A 21,020-nucleotide genomic window follows, 5' to 3' on the forward strand; every position below is an offset into this window, starting at 1 on the left:
GGTTCCTTGTTTGACAAAGTGTTAATTGAATTGATTGAAAACATTATAATAAATTATATTGCTTACCTAGTTGTTGTTGATGTCACTGAAGTCAAAAGGGTAGGAAGTGGTGTGGTGTTGGTAGTTGTTGTTGGGGCAACAGTGGTGGTCAGGAGACCTAGAATAGAAATGGAAATACATTTTAGAGGGATTATAAACTTGTAATATGTCATGTAACATTGATATATAAGTGTTTTCGAGATTGAGTATTATACACGTTACATGGTGTTTGATAACTCACTGTCATAAATAAACATAGAAATGACAACGGTATGGTAACAAAAGCAGCATACCTGAGACTTTTAAGACTTCCTGTAGAAAACCACTAGGGTGGTTGACATCTTCCTCTTTGTATACATACGTCACGTTTGCCGTGATTTCAGTGCCATCATCACTGTGGACGTAAAAATGGGTTTTGTGTGAGAGTTAAACATGTTCCTTTCATCCTGTTTAGCTGCACAAGCAGCAACTAAATGAAATCTGCAGAAATTCTAAAGAGTGCAGTTGAGAAAGACGGGTTGGTTCAAGGTTATGACGTTGTACTTACATGAAGTTGGCGTTGGGAAATTGAAACTGTTTGCCGTCTGGTTCGCTGAGAACCTTATGGAGCTAAAAGGGGACAAAACATCAAGTTGTCAATTACTATCATGACCTGAACATGACCATGGATGTATCTTATGTGTAGAAGTACAGTATCTTACTAGTCTGTTAATTGAATCCTGTATCTGGGTTTCGGTCTCATTGGTGAGTGTGAGTCTATTACTTAGAGACTCCTGCGTTACATTGGTTATTTTGAAACCAAGGTCGATGGCAAATGAAGTATCTGTAAGTTCTGTGAGCACACAAAAAATGGTCACTATAGCAACAGATCAAATGAAGTGCTACAATTTAGGAGTTTCAACAACATTAAAAAACATTCAAGAAGTATTTAGATAGCAGGAGCAGTTGAATGTTTACTTATTAAGAGATTATTTTATAGAGTGGAAAAAAATGTCTTCATGAAGCCTAATTTGTTGAACTCACTGATATAAGTTGCATTCTGGAAGGTGGTTTGAGTGGTCGTGAATTGAGGAGACAATTGCTTCTTGACGACACCAAGGACATCATCCTCAGTGGGAACTGGTGTTTTGACCTTGAATATCAGTTTAACAAAAACTCCAACTGTGCCGAATCTAAGAGAAAATAATAATACATGGAAAATTACATTTCCTAAAGAAAATGTGTGTACTTGCTAGCTTGTCTTAAAGTAATCATGGTTATAAAATAAGTTACAGGATTGGTAGTCACTGCAGTAGTAATGGTAGTGACTGGTTATAATTGGAAAAAGAAAGTTGGTGGAAAGATTGATTGATGGATAGGATAGGAAAGGATAGCCTGAACATATGAAAGTTGGTTCGGTCTCTCTAGCTTGACCGGTTCAAGAGTTGATATTATTTTTGGTGGGTTATTATACGCTAAATAATATTAATATAATGACACAAGCATGGATATACAAGAATATACACAAAATACACTAAATTATCTTGCATACCTAGTTGTTGATGTCATAGAAGTTGAGATATAAGTTGAAGTTCTGGTTGTCGATGTAGGAAGTACAATTGTGTTTGTACTTGTAGGTGATGCAGTTGTAGTCCTTGTTGTAGGATGAGAACTACCAGTTGTGGTGGTGGTTGTAGGACCTGCAGAATTAATTGATATAATAGTGGTCGTAGTTGTTGTAGAAGGTGCTGCACTGGTTGTCGTGGTAGGTTCTGCAGTCTTAGGAGCTGCAGTTGATGTTGTTTTAGAAGATGCTGCAGTCGGCGTGGTCATAAGAACAGCAGTTGTTGTAGTAGGAGCTGCAGTGGTTGTTGTAGACGCAGCTACTGTGGTTGACGTAGAAACTGCAGTTATTGTAGCAGGAGCTGTAGTTGTGATTGTTGTAGAAAGTACAGCAGGTGGAGTGGTCGTGGGAGCTACAGGAACTGCAGGTGTTGTAGATGGTGCTGCAGTCGTTGTGCTCGTAGGAACAGCAGTCGTTGAAGTAGGAACTGCACTGGTTGTCGTAACCTGTTCTGGAGTTGTAGTGGTCGAAGGAGCAGCAGTTGTTGTAGTTAGGGCTGCAGTGGCTGTCGTAGGGACAGTTGCTGTGGTTGAAGTAGATGCCAACGTTTTTGTAGGAACTGAAGTTGTCGTGGGAGCTACAGTTGTAGGTGTTGCTGTTGTAGTTGTCGTAGGCACTGAAGTTGTAGTTGTTGTAGAAGCTGCTGCAGTCGCAGTGGTTGTAAGAATAGCAGTTGTTGTTGCAGGAGCTGCAGTGGTTGTCGTAACCTGTTCTGGAGTTGAAGTGGTCGTTGGAGCAGCAGTTGTTGTGGTTAGAGCTGCTGCTGTGGTTGTCGTAGAGGCAGCTGCTGTGGTTGGCGTAGAAGCTACAGTTGTTGTAGCAGGAGCTGTAGTTGTGATTGTTGTAGTAAGTACAGCAGGTGGAGTGGTCGTGGGAGCAACAGTTGTAGGAACTGCAGGTGTTGTAGTAGGTGCTGTTGTTGTGATTGTCATAGGAGCTGAAGTGGTCGTTGTTGTAGAAGGGGCTGCAGACGTCGTGGTAATTCGAACAGCAGTTGTTGTAGTAGGAGCTGCACTGGTTGTTGTAGTAGGTTCTGGAGTTGCAGTGATCGTAGGAGCAGCAGTTGGTGTAGTTAGGGCTACAGTGGTCGCAGATGCTAAAGCTGTTGTAGGAGCTGCAGTTGTCGTGGAAGCTACAGTTGTTGTAGGTGCTGTTGTTGTGGTTTTTGTCAGAGCTGAAGTTGTAGTTGATGTAGCAGTGGTTGTCGTAATAGATTCTTGAGTTGTAGTGGTCGTTGGAGCAGCAGTTGTTGTAGTTAGAGCTGCAGTGGTTGTCGTAGAGGCAGCTGCTGTGGTGGAAGTAGATACTAAAGCTGTTGAAGGTGCTGCAGTTGTCGTGGGTGCTACAGTTGTTGTAGGTGCTGTTGTTGTCGTAGGAGCTGAAGTTGAGGTTGTTGTAGATGGTGCTGTAGTCGTTATTGTCGTAAGACCAGCAGTTGTTGTAGAAGGAGATGGACTGGTTGTCGTAGTAGGTTGTGGAGTTGCAGTTGGCGTGGGAGCTACAGTTGTTGTAGGTGTAGCTGTTGTGGTTGTCGTAGGAGCTGAAGATGTAATTGTTGTAGCAGGAGCTGCAGTGGTTGTCGTAATAGGTTCTGGAGTTGTAGTGGTCGTTTGAGCAGCAGTTGTTGTAGTTAGAGCTGCAGTGGTTGTCGTAGAGGCAGCTGCTGTGGTTGAAGTAGATGGTAAAGTTGTTGTAGGAGCTGCAGTTGGCGTGGGAGCTACAGTTGTTGTAGTTGCTGTTGTTGTTGTTGTCGTAGGAGCTGAAGTTGTAGTTGTTGTAGCAGGAGCTGCAGTTGTTGTCGTAATAGGTTCTGGAGTTGTAGTGGTCGTTTGAGCAGCAGTTGTTGTAGTTAGAGCTGCAGTGGTTGTCGTAGAGGCAGCTGCTGTGGTTGAAGTAGATGATAAAGTTGTTGTAGTAGCTGCAGTTGGCGTGGGAACTACAGTTGTTGTAGGTGTTGCTGTTGTGGTTGTCGTAGGCGCTGAAGTTGTAGTTGTTGTAGAAGGTGCTGCAGTCACTGTGGTCGTTTGAGCAGCAGTTGTTGTAGTAGGAGCTGCACTGGTTGTTGTAATAGGTTCTGGAGTTGCAGTGGTCGTAGGAACAGCAGTTGTTGTAGTTAGAGCTGCAGTGGTTGTCGTAGAGGCAGCTGCTGTGGTTAAAGTGGACCCTAAAGTTGTTGTAGGAGCTACAGTTGTTGTAGTTGCTGTTTTTGTGGTTGTCGTATGAGCTGAAGTTGTAGTTGTAGCAGGAGCTGCAGTGGTTGTCGTAATAGGCTCTGGAGTTGTAGTGGTCGTTTGAGCAGCAGTTGTTGTAGTTAGAGCTGCAGTGGTTGTCGTAGAGGCAGCTGCTGTGGTTGAAGTGGATGCTAAAGTTGTTGTAGGAGCTGCAGTTGTCGTAGGAGCTGCAGTTGTTGTAGTTGCTGTTGTTGGTGTTGTCGTAGGAGCTGAAGTTGTAGTTGTTGTAGCAGGAGCTGCAGTGGTTGTCGTAATAGGTTCTGGAGTTGTAGTGGTCGTTTGAGGAGCAGTTGTTGTAGTTAGAGCTGCCGTGGTTGTCGTAGAGGCAGCTGCTGTGGTTGAAGTAGATGGTAAAGTTGGTGTAGGAGCTGCAGTTGGCGTGGGAGCTACAGTTGTTGTAGGTGTAGCTGTTGTGGTTGTCGTAGGAGCTGAAGATGTAATTGTTGTAGCAGGAGCTGCAGTGGTTGTTGTAATAGGTTCTGGAGTTGCAGTGGTCGTAGGAACAGCAGTTGTTGTAGTTAGAGCTGCAGTGGTTGTCGTAGAGGCAGCTGCTGTGGTTGAAGTGGACGCTAAAGTTGTTGTAGGAGCTACAGTTGTTGTAGTTGCTGTTGTTGTGGTTGTCGTAGGAGCTGAAGTTGTAGTTGTAGCAGGAGCTGCAGTGGTTGTCGTAATAGGCTCTGGAGTTGTAGTGGTCGTTTGAGCAGCAGTTGTTGTAGTTAGAGCTGCAGTGGTTGTCGTAGAGGCAGCTGCTGTGGTTGAAGTATATGATAAAGTTGTTGTAGGAGCTGCAGTTGTCGTGGGAACTACAGTTGTTGTAGGTGTTGCTGTTGTGGTTGTCGTAGGCGCTGAAGTTGTAGTTGTTGTAGAAGGTGCTGCAGTCACTGTGGTCGTTAGAACAGCAGTTGTTGTAGTAGGAGCTGCACTGGTTGTTGTAATAGGTTCTGGAGTTGCAGTGGTCGTAGGAACAGCAGTTGTTGTAGTTAGAGCTGCAGTGGTTGTCGTAGAGGCAGCTGCTGTGGTTGAAGTGGACGCTAAAGTTGTTGTAGGAGCTGCAGTTGTCGTAGGAGCTATAGTTGTTGTAGTTGCTGTTGTTGGTGTTGTCGTAGGAGCTGAAGTTGTAGTTGTTGTAGCAGGAGCTGCAGTGGTTGTCGTAATAGGTTCTGGAGTTGTAGTGGTCGTTTGAGCCGCAGTTGTTGTAGTTAGAGCTGCAGTGGTTGTCGTAGAGGCAGCTACTGTGGTTGAAGTAGATGATAAAGTTGTTGTAGGAGCTGCAGTTGTCGTGGGAACTACAGTTGTTGTAGGTGTTGCTGTTGTAGTTGTTGTAGAAGGTGCTGCAGTCGCTGTGGTCGTTAGAACAGCAGTTGTTGTAGTTAGAGCTGCAGTGGTTGTCGTAGAGGCAGCTGCTGTGGTTGAAGTGGACGCTAAAGTTGTTGTAGGAGCTACAGTTGTTGTAGTTGCTGTTGTTGTGGTTGTCGTAGGAGCTGAAGTTGTAGTTGTAGCAGGAGCTGCAATGGTTGTCATAATAGGCTCTGGAGTTGTAGTGGTCGTTTGAGCAGCAGTTGTTGTAGTTAGAGCTGCAGTCGTTGTCGTAGAGGCAGCTGCTGTGGTTGAAGTGGACGCTAAAGTTGTTGTAGGAGCTGCAGTTGTCGTAGGAGCTACAGTTGTTGTAGTTGCTGTTGTTGGTGTTGTCGTAGGAGCTGAAGTTGTAGTTGTTGTAGCAGGAGCTGCCGTGGTTGTCGTAATAGGTTCGGGAGTTGTAGTGGTTGTTTGATCAGCAGTTGTTGTAGTTAGAGCTGCAGTGGTTGTCGTAGAGGCAGCTGCTGTGGTTGAAGTGGACGCTAAAGTTGTTGTAGGAGCTGCAGTTGTTGTAGGAGCTACAGTTGTTGTAGTTGCTGTTGTTGTTGTTGTCGTAGGAGCTGAAGTTGTAGTTGTTGTAGCAGGAGCTGCAGTGGTTGTCGTAATAGGTTCTGGAGTTGTAGTGGTCGTTTGAGCAGCAGTTGTTGTAGTTAGAGCTGCAGTGGTTGTCGTAGAGGCAGCTGCTGTGGTTGAAGTAGATGATAAAGTTGTTGTAGGAGCTGCAGTTGGCGTGAGAACTACAGTTGTTGTAGGTGTTGCTGTTGTGGATGTCGTAGGCGCTGAAGTTGTTGTTGTTGTAGAAGGTGCTGCAGTCACTGTGGTCGTTAGAACAGCAGTTGTTGTAGTAGGAGCTGCACTGGTTGTTGTAATAGGTTCTGGAGTTGCAGTGGTCGTAGGAACAGCAGTTGTTGTAGTTAGAGCTGCAGTGGTTGTCGTAGAGGCAGCTGCTGTGGTTGAAGTGGACGCTAAAGTTGTTGTAGGAGCTACAGTTGTTGTAGTTGCTGTTGTTGTGGTTGTCGTAGGAGCTGAAGTTGTAGTTGTAGCAGGAGCTGCAGTGGTTGTCGTAATAGGCTCTGGAGTTGTAGTGGTCGTTTGAGCAGCAGTTGTTGTAGTTAGAGCTGCAGTGGTTGTAGAGCCAGCTGCTGTGGTTGAAGTGGACGCTAAAGTTGTTGTAGGAGCTGCAGTTGTCGTAGGAGCTACAGTTGTTGTAGTTGCTGTTGTTGGTGTTGTCGTATGAGCTGAAGCTGTAGTTGTTGTAGCAGGAGCTGCAGTGGTTGTCGTAATAGGTTCTGGAGTTGTAGTGGTCGTTTGAGCAGCAGTTGTTGTAGTTAGAGCTGCAGTGGTTGTCGTAGAGGCAGCTGCTGTGGTTGAAGTGTACGATAAAGTTGTTGTAGGTTAGTTGCTGTTGTTGGTGTTGTCGTAGGAGCTGAAGTTGTAGTTGTTGTAGCAGGAGCTGCAGTGGTTGTCGTAATAGGTTCTGGAGTTGTAGTGGTCGTTTGAGCAGCAGTTGTTGTAGTTAGAGCTGCAGTGGTTGTCGTAGAGGCAGCTGCTGTGGTTGAAGTAGATGATAAAGTTGTTGTTGGAGCTGCAGTTGTCGTAGGAGCTACAGTTGTTGTAGTTGCTGTTGTTGGTGTTGTCGTAGGAGCTGAAGCTGTAGTTGTTGTAGCAGGAGCTGCAGTGGTTGTCGTAATAGGTTCTGGAGTTGTAGTGGTCGTTTGAGCAGCAGTTGTTGTAGTTAGAGCTGCAGTGGTTGTCATAGAGGCAGCTGCTGTGGTTGAAGTAGATGATAAAGTTGTTGTAGGAGCTGCAGTTGTCGTGGGAACTACAGTTGTTGTAGGTGTTGCTGTTGTGGTTGTCGTAGGCGCTGAAGTTGTAGTTGTTGTAGAAGGTGCTGCAGTCACTGTGGTCGTTAGAACAGCAGTTGTTGTAGTAGGAGCTGCACTGGTTGTCGTAATAGGTTCTGGAGTTGCAGTGGTCGTAGGAACAGCAGTTGTTGTAGTTAGAGCTGCAGTGGTTGTCGTAGAGGCAGCTGCTGTGGTTGAAGTGGACGATAAAGTTGTTGTAGGAGCTGCAGTTGTCGTAGGAGCTACAGTTGTTGTAGTTGTTGTTGTTGGTGTTGTCGTAGGAGCTGAAGTTGTAGTTGTTGTAGCAGGAGCTGCAGTGGTTGTCGTAATAGGTTCTGGAGTTGTAGTGGTCGTTTGAGCAGCAGTTGTTGTAGTTAGAGCTGCAGTGGTTGTCGTAGAGGCAGCTGCTGTGGTTGAAGTAGATGATAAAGTTGTTGTTGGAGCTGCAGTTGGCGTGGGAGCTACAGTTGTTGTGGGTGTAGCTGTTGTGGTTGTCGTAGGAGATGAAGATGTAGTTGTTGTAGCAGGAGCTGCAGTGGTTGTCGTAATAGGTTCTGGAGTTGTAGTGGTCGTTTGAGCAGCAGTTGTTGTAGTTAGAGCTGCAGTGGTTGTCGTAGAGGCAGCTGCTGTGGTTGAAGTGGACGCTAAAGTTGTTGTAGGAGCTGCAGTTGTCGTAGGAGCTACAGTTGTTGTAGTTGTTGTTGTTGGTGTTGTCGTAGGAGCTGAAGTTGTAGTTGTTGTAGCAGGAGCTGCAGTGGTTGTCGTAATAGGTTCTGGAGTTGTAGTGGTCGTTTGAGCAGCAGTTGTTGTAGTTAGAGCTGCAGTGGTTGTCGTAGAGGCAGCTGCTGTGGTTGAAGTGTACGATAAAGTTGTTGTAGGAGCTGCAGTTGTCGTAGTTGCTGTTGTTGGTGTTGTCGTAGGAGCTGAAGTTGTAGTTGTTGTAGCAGGAGCTGCAGTGGTTGTCGTAATAGGTTCTGGAGTTGTAGTGGTCGTTTGAGCAGCAGTTGTTGTAGTTAGAGCTGCAGTGGTTGTCGTAGAGGCAGCTGCTGTGGTTGAAGTAGATGATAAAGTTGTTGTTGGAGCTGCAGTTGTCGTAGGAGCTACAGTTGTTGTAGTTGCTGTTGTTGGTGTTGTCGTAGGAGCTGAAGCTGTAGTTGTTGTAGCAGGAGCTGCAGTGGTTGTCGTAATAGGTTCTGGAGTTGTAGTGGTCGTTTGAGCAGCAGTTGTTGTAGTTAGAGCTGCAGTGGTTGTCATAGAGGCAGCTGCTGTGGTTGAAGTAGATGATAAAGTTGTTGTAGGAGCTGCAGTTGTCGTGGGAACTACAGTTGTTGTAGGTGTTGCTGTTGTGGTTGTCGTAGGCGCTGAAGTTGTAGTTGTTGTAGAAGGTGCTGCAGTCACTGTGGTCGTTAGAACAGCAGTTGTTGTAGTAGGAGCTGCACTGGTTGTCGTAATAGGTTCTGGAGTTGCAGTGGTCGTAGGAACAGCAGTTGTTGTAGTTAGAGCTGCAGTGGTTGTCGTAGAGGCAGCTGCTGTGGTTGAAGTGGACGATAAAGTTGTTGTAGGAGCTGCAGTTGTCGTAGGAGCTACAGTTGTTGTAGTTGTTGTTGTTGGTGTTGTCGTAGGAGCTGAAGTTGTAGTTGTTGTAGCAGGAGCTGCAGTGGTTGTCGTAATAGGTTCTGGAGTTGTAGTGGTCGTTTGAGCAGCAGTTGTTGTAGTTAGAGCTGCAGTGGTTGTCGTAGAGGCAGCTGCTGTGGTTGAAGTAGATGATAAAGTTGTTGTTGGAGCTGCAGTTGGCGTGGGAGCTACAGTTGTTGTGGGTGTAGCTGTTGTGGTTGTCGTAGGAGATGAAGATGTAGTTGTTGTAGCAGGAGCTGCAGTGGTTGTCGTAATAGGTTCTGGAGTTGTAGTGGTCGTTTGAGCAGCAGTTGTTGTAGTTAGAGCTGCAGTGGTTGTCATAGAGGCAGCTGCTGTGGTTGAAGTAGATGATAAAGTTGTTGTAGGAGCTGCAGTTGTCGTGGGAACTACAGTTGTTGTAGGTGTTGCTGTTGTGGTTGTCGTAGGCGCTGAAGTTGTAGTTGTTGTAGAAGGTGCTGCAGTCACTGTGGTCGTTAGAACAGCAGTTGTTGTAGTAGGAGCTGCACTGGTTGTCGTAATAGGTTCTGGAGTTGCAGTGGTCGTAGGAACAGCAGTTGTTGTAGTTAGAGCTGCAGTGGTTGTCGTAGAGGCAGCTGCTGTGGTTGAAGTGGACGATAAAGTTGTTGTAGGAGCTGCAGTTGTCGTAGGAGCTACAGTTGTTGTAGTTGTTGTTGTTGGTGTTGTCGTAGGAGCTGAAGTTGTAGTTGTTGTAGCAGGAGCTGCAGTGGTTGTCGTAATAGGTTCTGGAGTTGTAGTGGTCGTTTGAGCAGCAGTTGTTGTAGTTAGAGCTGCAGTGGTTGTCGTAGAGGCAGCTGCTGTGGTTGAAGTGGACGATAAAGTTGTTGTAGGAGCTGCAGTTGTCGTAGGAGCTACAGTTGTTGTAGTTGTTGTTGTTGGTGTTGTCGTAGGAGCTGAAGTTGTAGTTGTTGTAGCAGGAGCTGCAGTGGTTGTCGTAATAGGTTCTGGAGTTGTAGTGGTCGTTTGAGCAGCAGTTGTTGTAGTTAGAGCTGCAGTGGTTGTCGTAGAGGCAGCTGCTGTGGTTGAAGTAGATGATAAAGTTGTTGTTGGAGCTGCAGTTGGCGTGGGAGCAGTTGTTGTAGGTGTAGCTGTTGTGGTTGTCGTAGGAGATGAAGATGTAGTTGTTGTAGCAGGAGCTGCAGTGGTTGTCGTAATAGGTTCTGGAGTTGTAGTGGTCGTTTGAGCAGCAGTTGTTGTAGTTAGAGCTGCAGTGGTTGTCATAGAGGCAGCTGCTGTGGTTGAAGTAGATGATAAAGTTGTTGTAGGAGCTGCAGTTGTCATGGGAACTACAGTTGTTGTAGGTGTTGCTGTTGTGGTTGTCGTAGGCGCTGAAGTTGTAGTTGTTGTAGAAGGTGCTGCAGTCACTGTGGTCGTTAGAACAGCAGTTGTTGTAGTAGGAGCTGCACTGGTTGTCGTAATAGGTTCTGGAGTTGCAGTGGTCGTAGGAACAGCAGTTGTTGTAGTTAGAGCTGCAGTGGTTGTCGTAGAGGCAGCTGCTGTGGTTGAAGTGGACGATAAAGTTGTTGTAGGAGCTGCAGTTGTCGTAGGAGCTACAGTTGTTGTAGTTGTTGTTGTTGGTGTTGTCGTAGGAGCTGAAGTTGTAGTTGTTGTAGCAGGAGCTGCAGTGGTTGTCGTAATAGGTTCTGGAGTTGTAGTGGTCGTTTGAGCAGCAGTTGTTGTAGTTAGAGCTGCAGTGGTTGTCGTAGAGGCAGCTGCTGTGGTTGAAGTAGATGATAAAGTTGTTGTTGGAGCTGCAGTTGGCGTGGGAGCTACAGTTGTTGTAGGTGTAGCTGTTGTGGTTGTCGTAGGAGATGAAGATGTAGTTGGTAGCAGGAGCTGCAGTGGTTGTCGTAATAGGTTCTGGAGTTGTAGTGGTCGTTTGAGCAGCAGTTGTTGTAGTTAGAGCTGCAGTGGTTGTCATAGAGGCAGCTGCTGTGGTTGAAGTAGATGATAAAGTTGTTGTAGGAGCTGCAGTTGTCGTGGGAACTACAGTTGTTGTAGGTGTTGCTGTTGTGGTTGTCGTAGGCGCTGAAGTTGTAGTTGTTGTAGAAGGTGCTGCAGTCACTGTGGTCGTTAGAACAGCAGTTGTTGTAGTAGGAGCTGCACTGGTTGTCGTAATAGGTTCTGGAGTTGCAGTGGTCGTAGGAACAGCAGTTGTTGTAGTTAGAGCTGCAGTGGTTGTCGTAGAGGCAGCTGCTGTGGTTGAAGTGGACGATAAAGTTGTTGTAGGAGCTGCAGTTGTCGTAGGAGCTACAGTGTTTGTAGTTGTTGTTGTTGGTGTTGTCGTAGGAGCTGAAGTTGTAGTTGTTGTAGCAGGAGCTGCAGTGGTTGTCGTAATAGGTTCTGGAGTTGTAGTGGTCGTTTGAGCAGCAGTTGTTGTAGTTAGAGCTGCAGTGGTTGTCGTAGAGGCAGCTGCTGTGGTTGAAGTAGATGATAAAGTTGTTGTTGGAGCTGCAGTTGGCGTGGGAGCTACAGTTGTTGTAGGTGTAGCTGTTGTGGTTGTCGTAGGAGATGAAGATGTAGTTGTTGTAGCAGGAGCTGCAGTGGTTGTCGTAATAGGTTCTGGAGTTGTAGTGGTCGTTTGAGCAGCAGTTGTTGTAGTTAGAGCTGCAGTGGTTGTCATAGAGGCAGCTGCTGTGGTTGAAGTAGATGATAAAGTTGTTGTAGGAGCTGCAGTTGTCGTGGGAACTACAGTTGTTGTAGGTGTTGCTGTTGTGGTTGTCGTAGGCGCTGAAGTTGTAGTTGTTGTAGAAGGTGCTGCAGTCACTGTGGTCGTTAGAACAGCAGTTGTTGTAGTAGGAGCTGCACTGGTTGTCGTAATAGGTTCTGGAGTTGCAGTGGTCGTAGGAACAGCAGTTGTTGTAGTTAGAGCTGCAGTGGTTGTCGTAGAGGCAGCTGCTGTGGTTGAAGTGGACGATAAAGTTGTTGTAGGAGCTGCAGTTGTCGTAGGAGCTACAGTTGTTGTAGTTGTTGTTGTTGGTGTTGTCGTAGGAGCTGAAGTTGTAGTTGTTGTAGCAGGAGCTGCAGTGGTTGTCGTAATAGGTTCTGGAGTTGTAGTGGTCGTTTGAGCAGCAGTTGTTGTAGTTAGAGCTGCAGTGGTTGTCGTAGAGGCAGCTGCTGTGGTTGAAGTGGACGATAAAGTTGTTGTAGGAGCTGCAGTTGTCGTAGGAGCTACAGTTGTTGTAGTTGTTTGGTGTTGTCGTAGGAGCTGAAGTTGTAGTTGTTGTAGCAGGAGCTGCAGTGGTTGTCGTAATAGGTTCTGGAGTTGTAGTGGTCGTTTGAGCAGCAGTTGTTGTAGTTAGAGCTGCAGTGGTTGTCGTAGAGGCAGCTGCTGTGGTTGAAGTAGATGATAAAGTTGTTGTTGGAGCTGCAGTTGGCGTGGGAGCTACAGTTGTTGTAGGTGTAGCTGTTGTGGTTGTCGTAGGAGATGAAGATGTAGTTGTTGTAGCAGGAGCTGCAGTGGTTGTCGTAATAGGTTCTGGAGTTGTAGTGGTCGTTTGAGCAGCAGTTGTTGTAGTTAGAGCTGCAGTGGTTGTCATAGAGGCAGCTGCAGTGGTTGTCGTAGAGGCAGCTGCTGTGGTTGAAGTATATGATAAAGTTGTTGTTGGAGCTGCAGTTGGCGTGGGAGCTACAGTTGTTGTAGGTGTAGCTGTTGTGGTTGTCGTAGGAGATGAAGATGTAGTTGTTGTAGCAGGAGCTGCAGTGGTTGTCGTAATAGGTTCTGGAGTTGTAGTGGTCGTTTGAGCAGCAGTTGTTGTAGTTAGAGCTGCAGTGGTTGTCATAGAGGCAGCTGCTGTGGTTGAAGTAGATGATAAAGTTGTTGTAGGAGCTGCAGTTGTCGTGGGAACTACAGTTGTTGTAGGTGTTGCTGTTGTGGTTGTCGTAGGCGCTGAAGTTGTAGTTGTTGTAGAAGGTGCTGCAGTCACTGTGGTCGTTAGAACAGCAGTTGTTGTAGTAGGAGCTGCACTGGTTGTCGTAATAGGTTCTGGAGTTGCAGTGGTCGTAGGAACAGCAGTTGTTGTAGTTAGAGCTGCAGTGGTTGTCGTAGAGGCAGCTGCTGTGGTTGAAGTGGACGATAAAGTTGTTGTAGGAGCTGCAGTTGTCGTAGGAGCTACAGTTGTTGTAGTTGTTGTTGTTGGTGTTGTCGTAGGAGCTGAAGTTGTAGTTGTTGTAGCAGGAGCTGCAGTGGTTGTCGTAATAGGTTCTGGAGTTGTAGTGGTCGTTTGAGCAGCAGTTGTTGTAGTTAGAGCTGCAGTGGTTGTCGTAGAGGCAGCTGCTGTGGTTGAAGTGGACGATAAAGTTGTTGTAGGAGCTGCAGTTGTCGTAGGAGCTACAGTTGTTGTAGTTGTTGTTGTTGGTGTTGTCGTAGGAGCTGAAGTTGTAGTTGTTGTAGCAGGAGCTGCAGTGGTTGTCGTAATAGGTTCTGGAGTTGTAGTGGTCGTTTGAGCAGCAGTTGTTGTAGTTAGAGCTGCAGTGGTTGTCGTAGAGGCAGCTGCTGTGGTTGAAGTAGATGATAAAGTTGTTGTTGGAGCTGCAGTTGGCGTGGGAGCTACAGTTGTTGTAGGTGTAGCTGTTGTGGTTGTCGTAGGAGATGAAGATGTAGTTGTTGTAGCAGGAGCTGCAGTGGTTGTCGTAATAGGTTCTGGAGTTGTAGTGGTCGTTTGAGCAGCAGTTGTTGTAGTTAGAGCTGCAGTGGTTGTCATAGAGGCAGCTGCTGTGGTTGAAGTAGATGATAAAGTTGTTGTAGGAGCTGCAGTTGTCATGGGAACTACAGTTGTTGTAGGTGTTGCTGTTGTGGTTGTCGTAGGCGCTGAAGTTGTAGTTGTTGTAGAAGGTGCTGCAGTCACTGTGGTCGTTAGAACAGCAGTTGTTGTAGTAGGAGCTGCACTGGTTGTCGTAATAGGTTCTGGAGTTGCAGTGGTCGTAGGAACAGCAGTTGTTGTAGTTAGAGCTGCAGTGGTTGTCGTAGAGGCAGCTGCTGTGGTTGAAGTGGACGATAAAGTTGTTGTAGGAGCTGCAGTTGTCGTAGGAGCTACAGTTGTTGTAGTTGTTGTTGTTGGTGTTGTCGTAGGAGCTGAAGTTGTAGTTGTTGTAGCAGGAGCTGCAGTGGTTGTCGTAATAGGTTCTGGAGTTGTAGTGGTCGTTTGAGCAGCAGTTGTTGTAGTTAGAGCTGCAGTGGTTGTCGTAGAGGCAGCTGCTGTGGTTGAAGTATATGATAAAGTTGTTGTTGGAGCTGCAGTTGGCGTGGGAGCTACAGTTGTTGTAGGTGTAGCTGTTGTGGTTGTCGTAGGAGATGAAGATGTAGTTGTTGTAGCAGGAGCTGCAGTGGTTGTCGTAATAGGTTCTGGAGTTGTAGTGGTCGTTTGAGCAGCAGTTGTTGTAGTTAGAGCTGCAGTGGTTGTCATAGAGGCAGCTGCTGTGGTTGAAGTAGATGATAAAGTTGTTGTAGGAGCTGCAGTTGTCGTGGGAACTACAGTTGTTGTAGGTGTTGCTGTTGTGGTTGTCGTAGGCGCTGAAGTTGTAGTTGTTGTAGAAGGTGCTGCAGTCACTGTGGTCGTTAGAACAGCAGTTGTTGTAGTAGGAGCTGCACTGGTTGTCGTAATAGGTTCTGGAGTTGCAGTGGTCGTAGGAACAGCAGTTGTTGTAGTTAGAGCTGCAGTGGTTGTCGTAGAGGCAGCTGCTGTGGTTGAAGTGGACGATAAAGTTGTTGTAGGAGCTGCAGTTGTCGTAGGAGCTACAGTTGTTGTAGTTGTTGTTGTTGGTGTTGTCGTAGGAGCTGAAGTTGTAGTTGTTGTAGCAGGAGCTGCAGTGGTTGTCGTAATAGGTTCTGGAGTTGTAGTGGTCGTTTGAGCAGCAGTTGTTGTAGTTAGAGCTGCAGTGGTTGTCGTAGAGGCAGCTGCTGTGGTTGAAGTAGATGATAAAGTTGTTGTTGGAGCTGCAGTTGGCGTGGGAGCTACAGTTGTTGTAGGTGTAGCTGTTGTGGTTGTCGTAGGAGATGAAGATGTAGTTGTTGTAGCAGGAGCTGCAGTGGTTGTCGTAATAGGTTCTGGAGTTGTAGTGGTCGTTTGAGCAGCAGTTGGTGTAGTTAGAGCTGCAGTGGTTGTCATAGAGGCAGCTGCTGTGGTTGAAGTAGATGATAAAGTTGTTGTAGGAGCTGCAGTTGTCGTGGGAACTACAGTTGTTGTAGGTGTTGCTGTTGTGGTTGTCGTAGGCGCTGAAGTTGTAGTTGTTGTAGAAGGTGCTGCAGTCACTGTGGTCGTTAGAACAGCAGTTGTTGTAGTAGGAGCTGCACTGGTTGTCGTAATAGGTTCTGGAGTTGCAGTGGTCGTAGGAACAGCAGTTGTTGTAGTTAGAGCTGCAGTGGTTGTCGTAGAGGCAGCTGCTGTGGTTGAAGTGGACGATAAAGTTGTTGTAGGAGCTGCAGTTGTCGTAGGAGCTACAGTTGTTGTAGTTGTTGTTGTTGGTGTTGTCGTAGGAGCTGAAGTTGTAGTTGTTGTAGCAGGAGCTGCAGTGGTTGTCGTAATAGGTTCTGGAGTTGTAGTGGTCGTTTGAGCAGCAGTTGTTGTAGTTAGAGCTGCAGTGGTTGTCGTAGAGGCAGCTGCTGTGGTTGAAGTGGACGATAAAGTTGTTGTAGGAGCTGCAGTTGTCGTAGGAGCTACAGTTGTTGTAGTTGTTGGTGTTGTCGTAGGAGCTGAAGTTGTAGTTGTTGTAGCAGGAGCTGCAGTGGTTGTCGTAATAGGTTCTGGAGTTGTAGTGGTCGTTTGAGCAGCAGTTGTTGTAGTTAGAGCTGCAGTGGTTGTCGTAGAGGCAGCTGCTGTGGTTGAAGTAGATGATAAAGTTGTTGTTGGAGCTGCAGTTGGCGTGGGAGCTACAGTTGTTGTAGGTGTAGCTGTTGTGGTTGTCGTAGGAGATGAAGATGTAGTTGTTGTAGCAGGAGCTGCAGTGGTTGTCGTAATAGGTTCTGGAGTTGTAGTGGTCGTTTGAGCAGCAGTTGTTGTAGTTAGAGCTGCAGTGGTTGTCATAGAGGCAGCTGCAGTGGTTGTCGTAGAGGCAGCTGCTGTGGTTGAAGTATATGATAAAGTTGTTGTTGGAGCTGCAGTTGGCGTGGGAGCTACAGTTGTTGTAGGTGTAGCTGTTGTGGTTGTCGTAGGAGATGAAGATGTAGTTGTTGTAGCAGGAGCTGCAGTGGTTGTCGTAATAGGTTCTGGAGTTGTAGTGGTCGTTTGAGCAGCAGTTGTTGTAGTTAGAGCTGCAGTGGTTGTCATAGAGGCAGCTGCTGTGGTTGAAGTAGATGATAAAGTTGTTGTAGGAGCTGCAGTTGTCGTGGGAACTACAGTTGTTGTAGGTGTTGCTGTTGTGGTTGTCGTAGGCGCTGAAGTTGTAGTTGTTGTAGAAGGTGCTGCAGTCACTGTGGTCGTTAGAACAGCAGTTGTTGTAGTAGGAGCTGCACTGGTTGTCGTAATAGGTTCTGGAGTTGCAGTGGTCGTAGGAACAGCAGTTGTTGTAGTTAGAGCTGCAGTGGTTGTCGTAGAGGCAGCTGCTGTGGTTGAAGTGGACGATAAAGTTGTTGTAGGAGCTGCAGTTGTCGTAGGAGCTACAGTTGTTGTAGTTGTTGTTGTTGGTGTTGTCGTAGGAGCTGAAGTTGTAGTTGTTGTAGCAGGAGCTGCAGTGGTTGTCGTAATAGGTTCTGGAGTTGTAGTGGTCGTTTGAGCAGCAGTTGTTGTAGTTAGAGCTGCAGTGGTTGTCATAGAGGCAGCTGCTGTGGTTGAAGTAGATGATAAAGTTGTTGTAGGAGCTGCAGTTGTCGTGGGAACTACAGTTGTTGTAGGTGTTGCTGTTGTGGTTGTCGTAGGCGCTGAAGTTGTAGTTGTTGTAGAAGGTGCTGCAGTCACTGTGGTCGTTAGAACAGCAGTTGTTGTAGTAGGAGCTGCACTGGTTGTCGTAATAGGTTCTGGAGTTGCAGTGGTCGTAGGAACAGCAGTTGTTGTAGTTAGAGCTGCAGTGGTTGTCGTAGAGGCAGCTGCTGTGGTTGAAGTGGACGATAAAGTTGTTGTAGGAGCTGCAGTTGTCGTAGGAGCTACAGTTGTTGTAGTTGTTGTTGTTGGTGTTGTCGTAGGAGCTGAAGTTGTAGTTGTTGTAGCAGGAGCTGCAGTGGTTGTCGTAATAGGTTCTGGAGTTGTAGTGGTCGTTTGAGCAGCAGTTGTTGTAGTTAGAGCTGCAGTGGTTGTCGTAGAGGCAGCTGCTGTGGTTGAAGTGGACGATAAAGTTGTTGTAGGAGCTGCAGTTGTCGTAGGAGCTACAGTTGTTGTAGTTGTTGTTGTTGGTGTTGTCGTAGGAGCTGAAGTTGTAGTTGTTGTAGCAGGAGCTGCAGTGGTTGTCGTAATAGGTTCTGGAGTTGTAGTGGTCGTTTGAGCAGCAGTTGTTGTAGTTAGAGCTGCAGTGGTTGTCGTAGAGGCAGCTGCTGTGGTTGAAGTAGATGATAAAGTTGTTGTTGGAGCTGCAGTTGGCGTGGGAGCTACAGTTGTTGTAGGTGTAGCTGTTGTGGTTGTCGTAGGAGATGAAGATGTAGTTGTTGTAGCAGGAGCTGCAGTGGTTGTCGTAATAGGTTCTGGAGTTGTAGTGGTCGTTTGAGCAGCAGTTGTTGTAGTTAGAGCTGCAGTGGTTGTCATAGAGGCAGCTGCTGTGGTTGAAGTAGATGATAAAGTTGTTGTAGGAGCTGCAGTTGTCGTGGGAACTACAGTTGTTGTAGGTGTTGCTGTTGTGGTTGTCGTAGGCGCTGAAGTTGTAGTTGTTGTAGAAGGTGCTGCAGTCACTGTGGTCGTTAGAACAGCAGTTGTTGTAGTAGGAGCTGCACTGGTTGTCGTAATAGGTTCTGGAGTTGCAGTGGTCGTAGGAACAGCAGTTGTTGTAGTTAGAGCTGCAGTGGTTGTCGTAGAGGCAGCTGCTGTGGTTGAAGTGGACGATAAAGTTGTTGTAGGAGCTGCAGTTGTCGTAGGAGCTACAGTTGTTGTAGTTGTTGTTGTTGGTGTTGTCGTAGGAGCTGAAGTTGTAGTTGTTGTAGCAGGAGCTGCAGTGGTTGTCGTAATAGGTTCTGGAGTTGTAGTGGTCGTTTGAGCAGCAGTTGTTGTAGTTAGAGCTGCAGTGGTTGTCGTAGAGGCAGCTGCTGTGGTTGAAGTAGATGATAAAGTTGTTGTTGGAGCTGCAGTTGGCGTGGGAGCTACAGTTGTTGTAGGTGTAGCTGTTGTGGTTGTCGTAGGAGATGAAGATGTAGTTGTTGTAGCAGGAGCTGCAGTGGTTGTCGTAATAGGTTCTGGAGTTGTAGTGGTCGTTTGAGCAGCAGTTGTTGTAGTTAGAGCTGCAGTGGTTGTCATAGAGGCAGCTGCTGTGGTTGAAGTAGATGATAAAGTTGTTGTAGGAGCTGCAGTTGTCGTGGGAACTACAGTTGTTGTAGGTGTTGCTGTTGTGGTTGTCGTAGGCGCTGAAGTTGTAGTTGTTGTAGAAGGTGCTGCAGTCACTGTGGTCGTTAGAACAGCAGTTGTTGTAGTAGGAGCTGCACTGGTTGTCGTAATAGGTTCTGGAGTTGCAGTGGTCGTAGGAACAGCAGTTGTTGTAGTTAGAGCTGCAGTGGTTGTCGTAGAGGCAGCTGCTGTGGTTGAAGTGGATGATAAAGTTGTTGTAGGAGCTGCAGTTGTCGTAGGAGCTACAGTTGTTGTAGTTGTTGTTGTTGGTGTTGTCGTAGGAGCTGAAGTTGTAGTTGTTGTAGCAGGAGCTGCAGTGGTTGTCGTAATAGGTTCTGGAGTTGTAGTGGTCGTTTGAGCAGCAGTTGTTGTAGTTAGAGCTGCAGTGGTTGTCGTAGAGGCAGCTGCTGTGGTTGAAGTAGATGATAAAGTTGTTGTAGGAGCTGCAGTTGTCGTAGGAGCTACAGTTGTTGTAGTTGTTGTTGTTGGTGTTGTCGTAGGAGCTGAAGTTGTAGTTGTTGTAGCAGGAGCTGCAGTGGTTGTCGTAATAGGTTCTGGAGTTGTAGTGGTCGTTTGAGCAGCAGTTGTTGTAGTTAGAGCTGCAGTGGTTGTCGTAGAGGCAGCTGCTGTGGTTGAAGTGGACGATAAAGTTGTTGTAGGAGCTGCAGTTGTCGTAGGAGCTACAGTTGTTGTAGTTGTTGTTGTTGGTGTTGTCGTAGGAGCTGAAGTTGTAGTTGTTGTAGCAGGAGCTGCAGTGGTTGTCGTAATAGGTTCTGGAGTTGTAGTGGTCGTTTGAGCAGCAGTTGTTGTAGTTAGAGCTGCAGTGGTTGTCGTAGAGGCAGCTGCTGTGGTTGAAGTAGATGATAAAGTTGTTGTTGGAGCTGCAGTTGGCGTGGGAGCTACAGTTGTTGTAGGTGTAGCTGTTGTGGTTGTCGTAGGAGATGAAGATGTAGTTGTTGTAGCAGGAGCTGCAGTGGTTGTCGTAATAGGTTCTGGAGTTGTAGTGGTCGTTTGAGCAGCAGTTGTTGTAGTTAGAGCTGCAGTGGTTGTCATAGAGGCAGCTGCTGTGGTTGAAGTAGATGATAAAGTTGTTGTAGGAGCTGCAGTTGTAGTTGTTGTAGAAGGTGCTGCAGTCACTGTGGTCGTTAGAACAGCAGTTGTTGTAGTAGGAGCTGCACTGGTTGTCGTAATAGGTTCTGGAGTTGCAGTGGTCGTAGGAACAGCAGTTGTTGTAGTTAGAGCTGCAGTGGTTGTCGTAGAGGCAGCTGCTGTGGTTGAAGTGGACGATAAAGTTGTTGTAGGAGCTGCAGTTGTCGTAGGAGCTACAGTTGTTGTAGTTGTTGTTGTTGGTGTTGTCGTAGGAGCTGAAGTTGTAGTTGTTGTAGCAGGAGCTGCAGTGGTTGTCGTAATAGGTTCTGGAGTTGTAGTGGTCGTTTGAGCAGCAGTTGTTGTAGTTAGAGCTGCAGTGGTTGTCGTAGAGGCAGCTGCTGTGGTTGAAGTAGATGATAAAGTTGTTGTTGGAGCTGCAGTTGGCGTGGGAGCTACAGTTGTTGTAAGTGTAGCTGTTGTGGTTGTCGTAGGAGCTGAAGATGTAGTTGTTGTAGCAGGAGCTGCAGTTGTTGTCGTAATAGGTTCTGGAGTTGTAGTGGTCATTTGAGCAGCAGTTGTTGTAGTTAGAGCTGCAGTGGTTGTCGTAGAGGCAGCTGCTGTGGTTGAAGTAGATGATAAAGTTGTTGTAGGAGCTGCAGTTGTCGTGGGAACTACAGTTGTTGTAGGTGTTGCTGTTGTGGTTGTCGTAGGCGCTGAAGTTGTAGTTGTTGTAGAAGGTGCTGCAGTCACTGTGGTAGTTAGAACAGCAGTTGTTGTAGTAGGAGCTGCACTGGTTGTCGTAATAGGTTCTGGAGTTGCAGTGGTCGTAGGAACAGCAGTTGTTGTAGTTACAGCTGCAGTGGTTGTCGTAGAGGCAGCTGCTGTGGTTGAAGTGGACGCTAAAGTTGTTGTAGTTGTTGTAGCAGGAGCTGCAGTGGTTGTCGTAATAGGTTCTGGAGTTGTAGTGGTCGTTTGAGCAGCAGTTGTTGTAGTTAGAGCTGCAGTGGTTGTCGTAGAGGCAGCTGCTGTGGTTGAAGTAGATGATAAAGTTGTTGTTGGAGCTGCAGTTGGCGTGGGAGCTACAGTTGTTGTAGGTGTAGCTGTTGTGGTTGTCGTAGGAGATGAAGATGTAGTTGTTGTAGCAGGAGCTGCAGTGGTTGTCGTAATAGGTTCTGGAGTTGTAGTGGTTGTTTGAGCAGCAGTTGTTGTAGTTAGAGCTGCAGTGGTTGTCATAGAGGCAGCTGCTGTGGTTGAAGTAGATGATAAAGTTGTTGTAGGAGCTGCAGTTGTAGTTGTTGTAGAAGGTGCTGCAGTCACTGTGGTCGTTAGAACAGCAGTTGTTGTAGTAGGAGCTGCACTGGTTGTCGTAATAGGTTCTGGAGTTGCAGTGGTCGTAGGAACAGCAGTTGTTGTAGTTAGAGCTGCAGTGGTTGTCGTAGAGGCAGCTGCTGTGGTTGAAGTGGACGATAAAGTTGTTGTAGGAGCTGCAGTTGTCGTAGGAGCTACAGTTGTTGTAGTTGTTGTTGTTGGTGTTGTCGTAGGAGCTGAAGTTGTAGTTGTTGTAGCAGGAGCTGCAGTGGTTGTCGTAATAGGTTCTGGAGTTGTAGTGGTCGTTTGAGCAGCAGTTGTTGTAGTTAGAGCTGCAGTGGTTGTCGTAGAGGCAGCTGCTGTGGTTGAAGTAGATGATAAAGTTGTTGTAGGAGCTGCAGTTGTCGTGGGAACTACAGTTGTTGTAGGTGTTGCTGTT

General features: G+C 46.8%; 3 protein-coding genes and 1 long non-coding RNA gene across 4 annotated transcripts; all 4 read right to left on the reverse strand.

Moving 5' to 3' along the window:
• Positions 1 to 67: 67 nt before the first annotated feature.
• Positions 68 to 1,154, reverse strand: LOC124024541. The gene is made up of 5 exons (XR_006836999.1): positions 1,063 to 1,154; positions 741 to 871; positions 587 to 648; positions 333 to 433; positions 68 to 157 (listed from the first exon to the last, which is right to left on the reverse strand). It is a non-coding gene; the product is annotated as an uncharacterized LOC124024541 (long non-coding RNA).
• A 3,232-nt stretch (positions 1,155 to 4,386) lies between these two features.
• LOC124024537 (mucin-5AC-like) lies at positions 4,387 to 5,583 on the reverse strand (the record flags this gene model as incomplete). The annotated part of the gene is made up of 1 exon (XM_046338458.1): positions 4,387 to 5,583. A coding segment is annotated over one exon (1,197 nt), but the record flags the coding sequence as incomplete, so codon positions are not given.
• Positions 5,584 to 7,661: 2,078 nt separating this feature from the next.
• Positions 7,662 to 9,413, reverse strand: LOC124024538 (mucin-5AC-like; the record flags this gene model as incomplete). Its single annotated transcript, XM_046338459.1, has 3 exons — positions 7,662 to 7,989; positions 8,356 to 8,769; positions 8,908 to 9,413. Coding segments are annotated over 3 exons (1,248 nt in total), but the record flags the coding sequence as incomplete, so codon positions are not given.
• An 8,438-nt stretch (positions 9,414 to 17,851) lies between these two features.
• LOC124024540 (mucin-5AC-like) lies at positions 17,852 to 19,054 on the reverse strand (the record flags this gene model as incomplete). The annotated part of the gene is made up of 1 exon (XM_046338461.1): positions 17,852 to 19,054. A coding segment is annotated over one exon (1,203 nt), but the record flags the coding sequence as incomplete, so codon positions are not given.
• Between the last annotated feature and the right edge of the window lie 1,966 nt (positions 19,055 to 21,020).

This window comes from Oncorhynchus gorbuscha, unplaced genomic scaffold (assembly GCF_021184085.1).
Source record: "Oncorhynchus gorbuscha isolate QuinsamMale2020 ecotype Even-year unplaced genomic scaffold, OgorEven_v1.0 Un_scaffold_1914, whole genome shotgun sequence".
Taxonomy (NCBI): domain Eukaryota; kingdom Metazoa; phylum Chordata; class Actinopteri; order Salmoniformes; family Salmonidae; genus Oncorhynchus; species Oncorhynchus gorbuscha.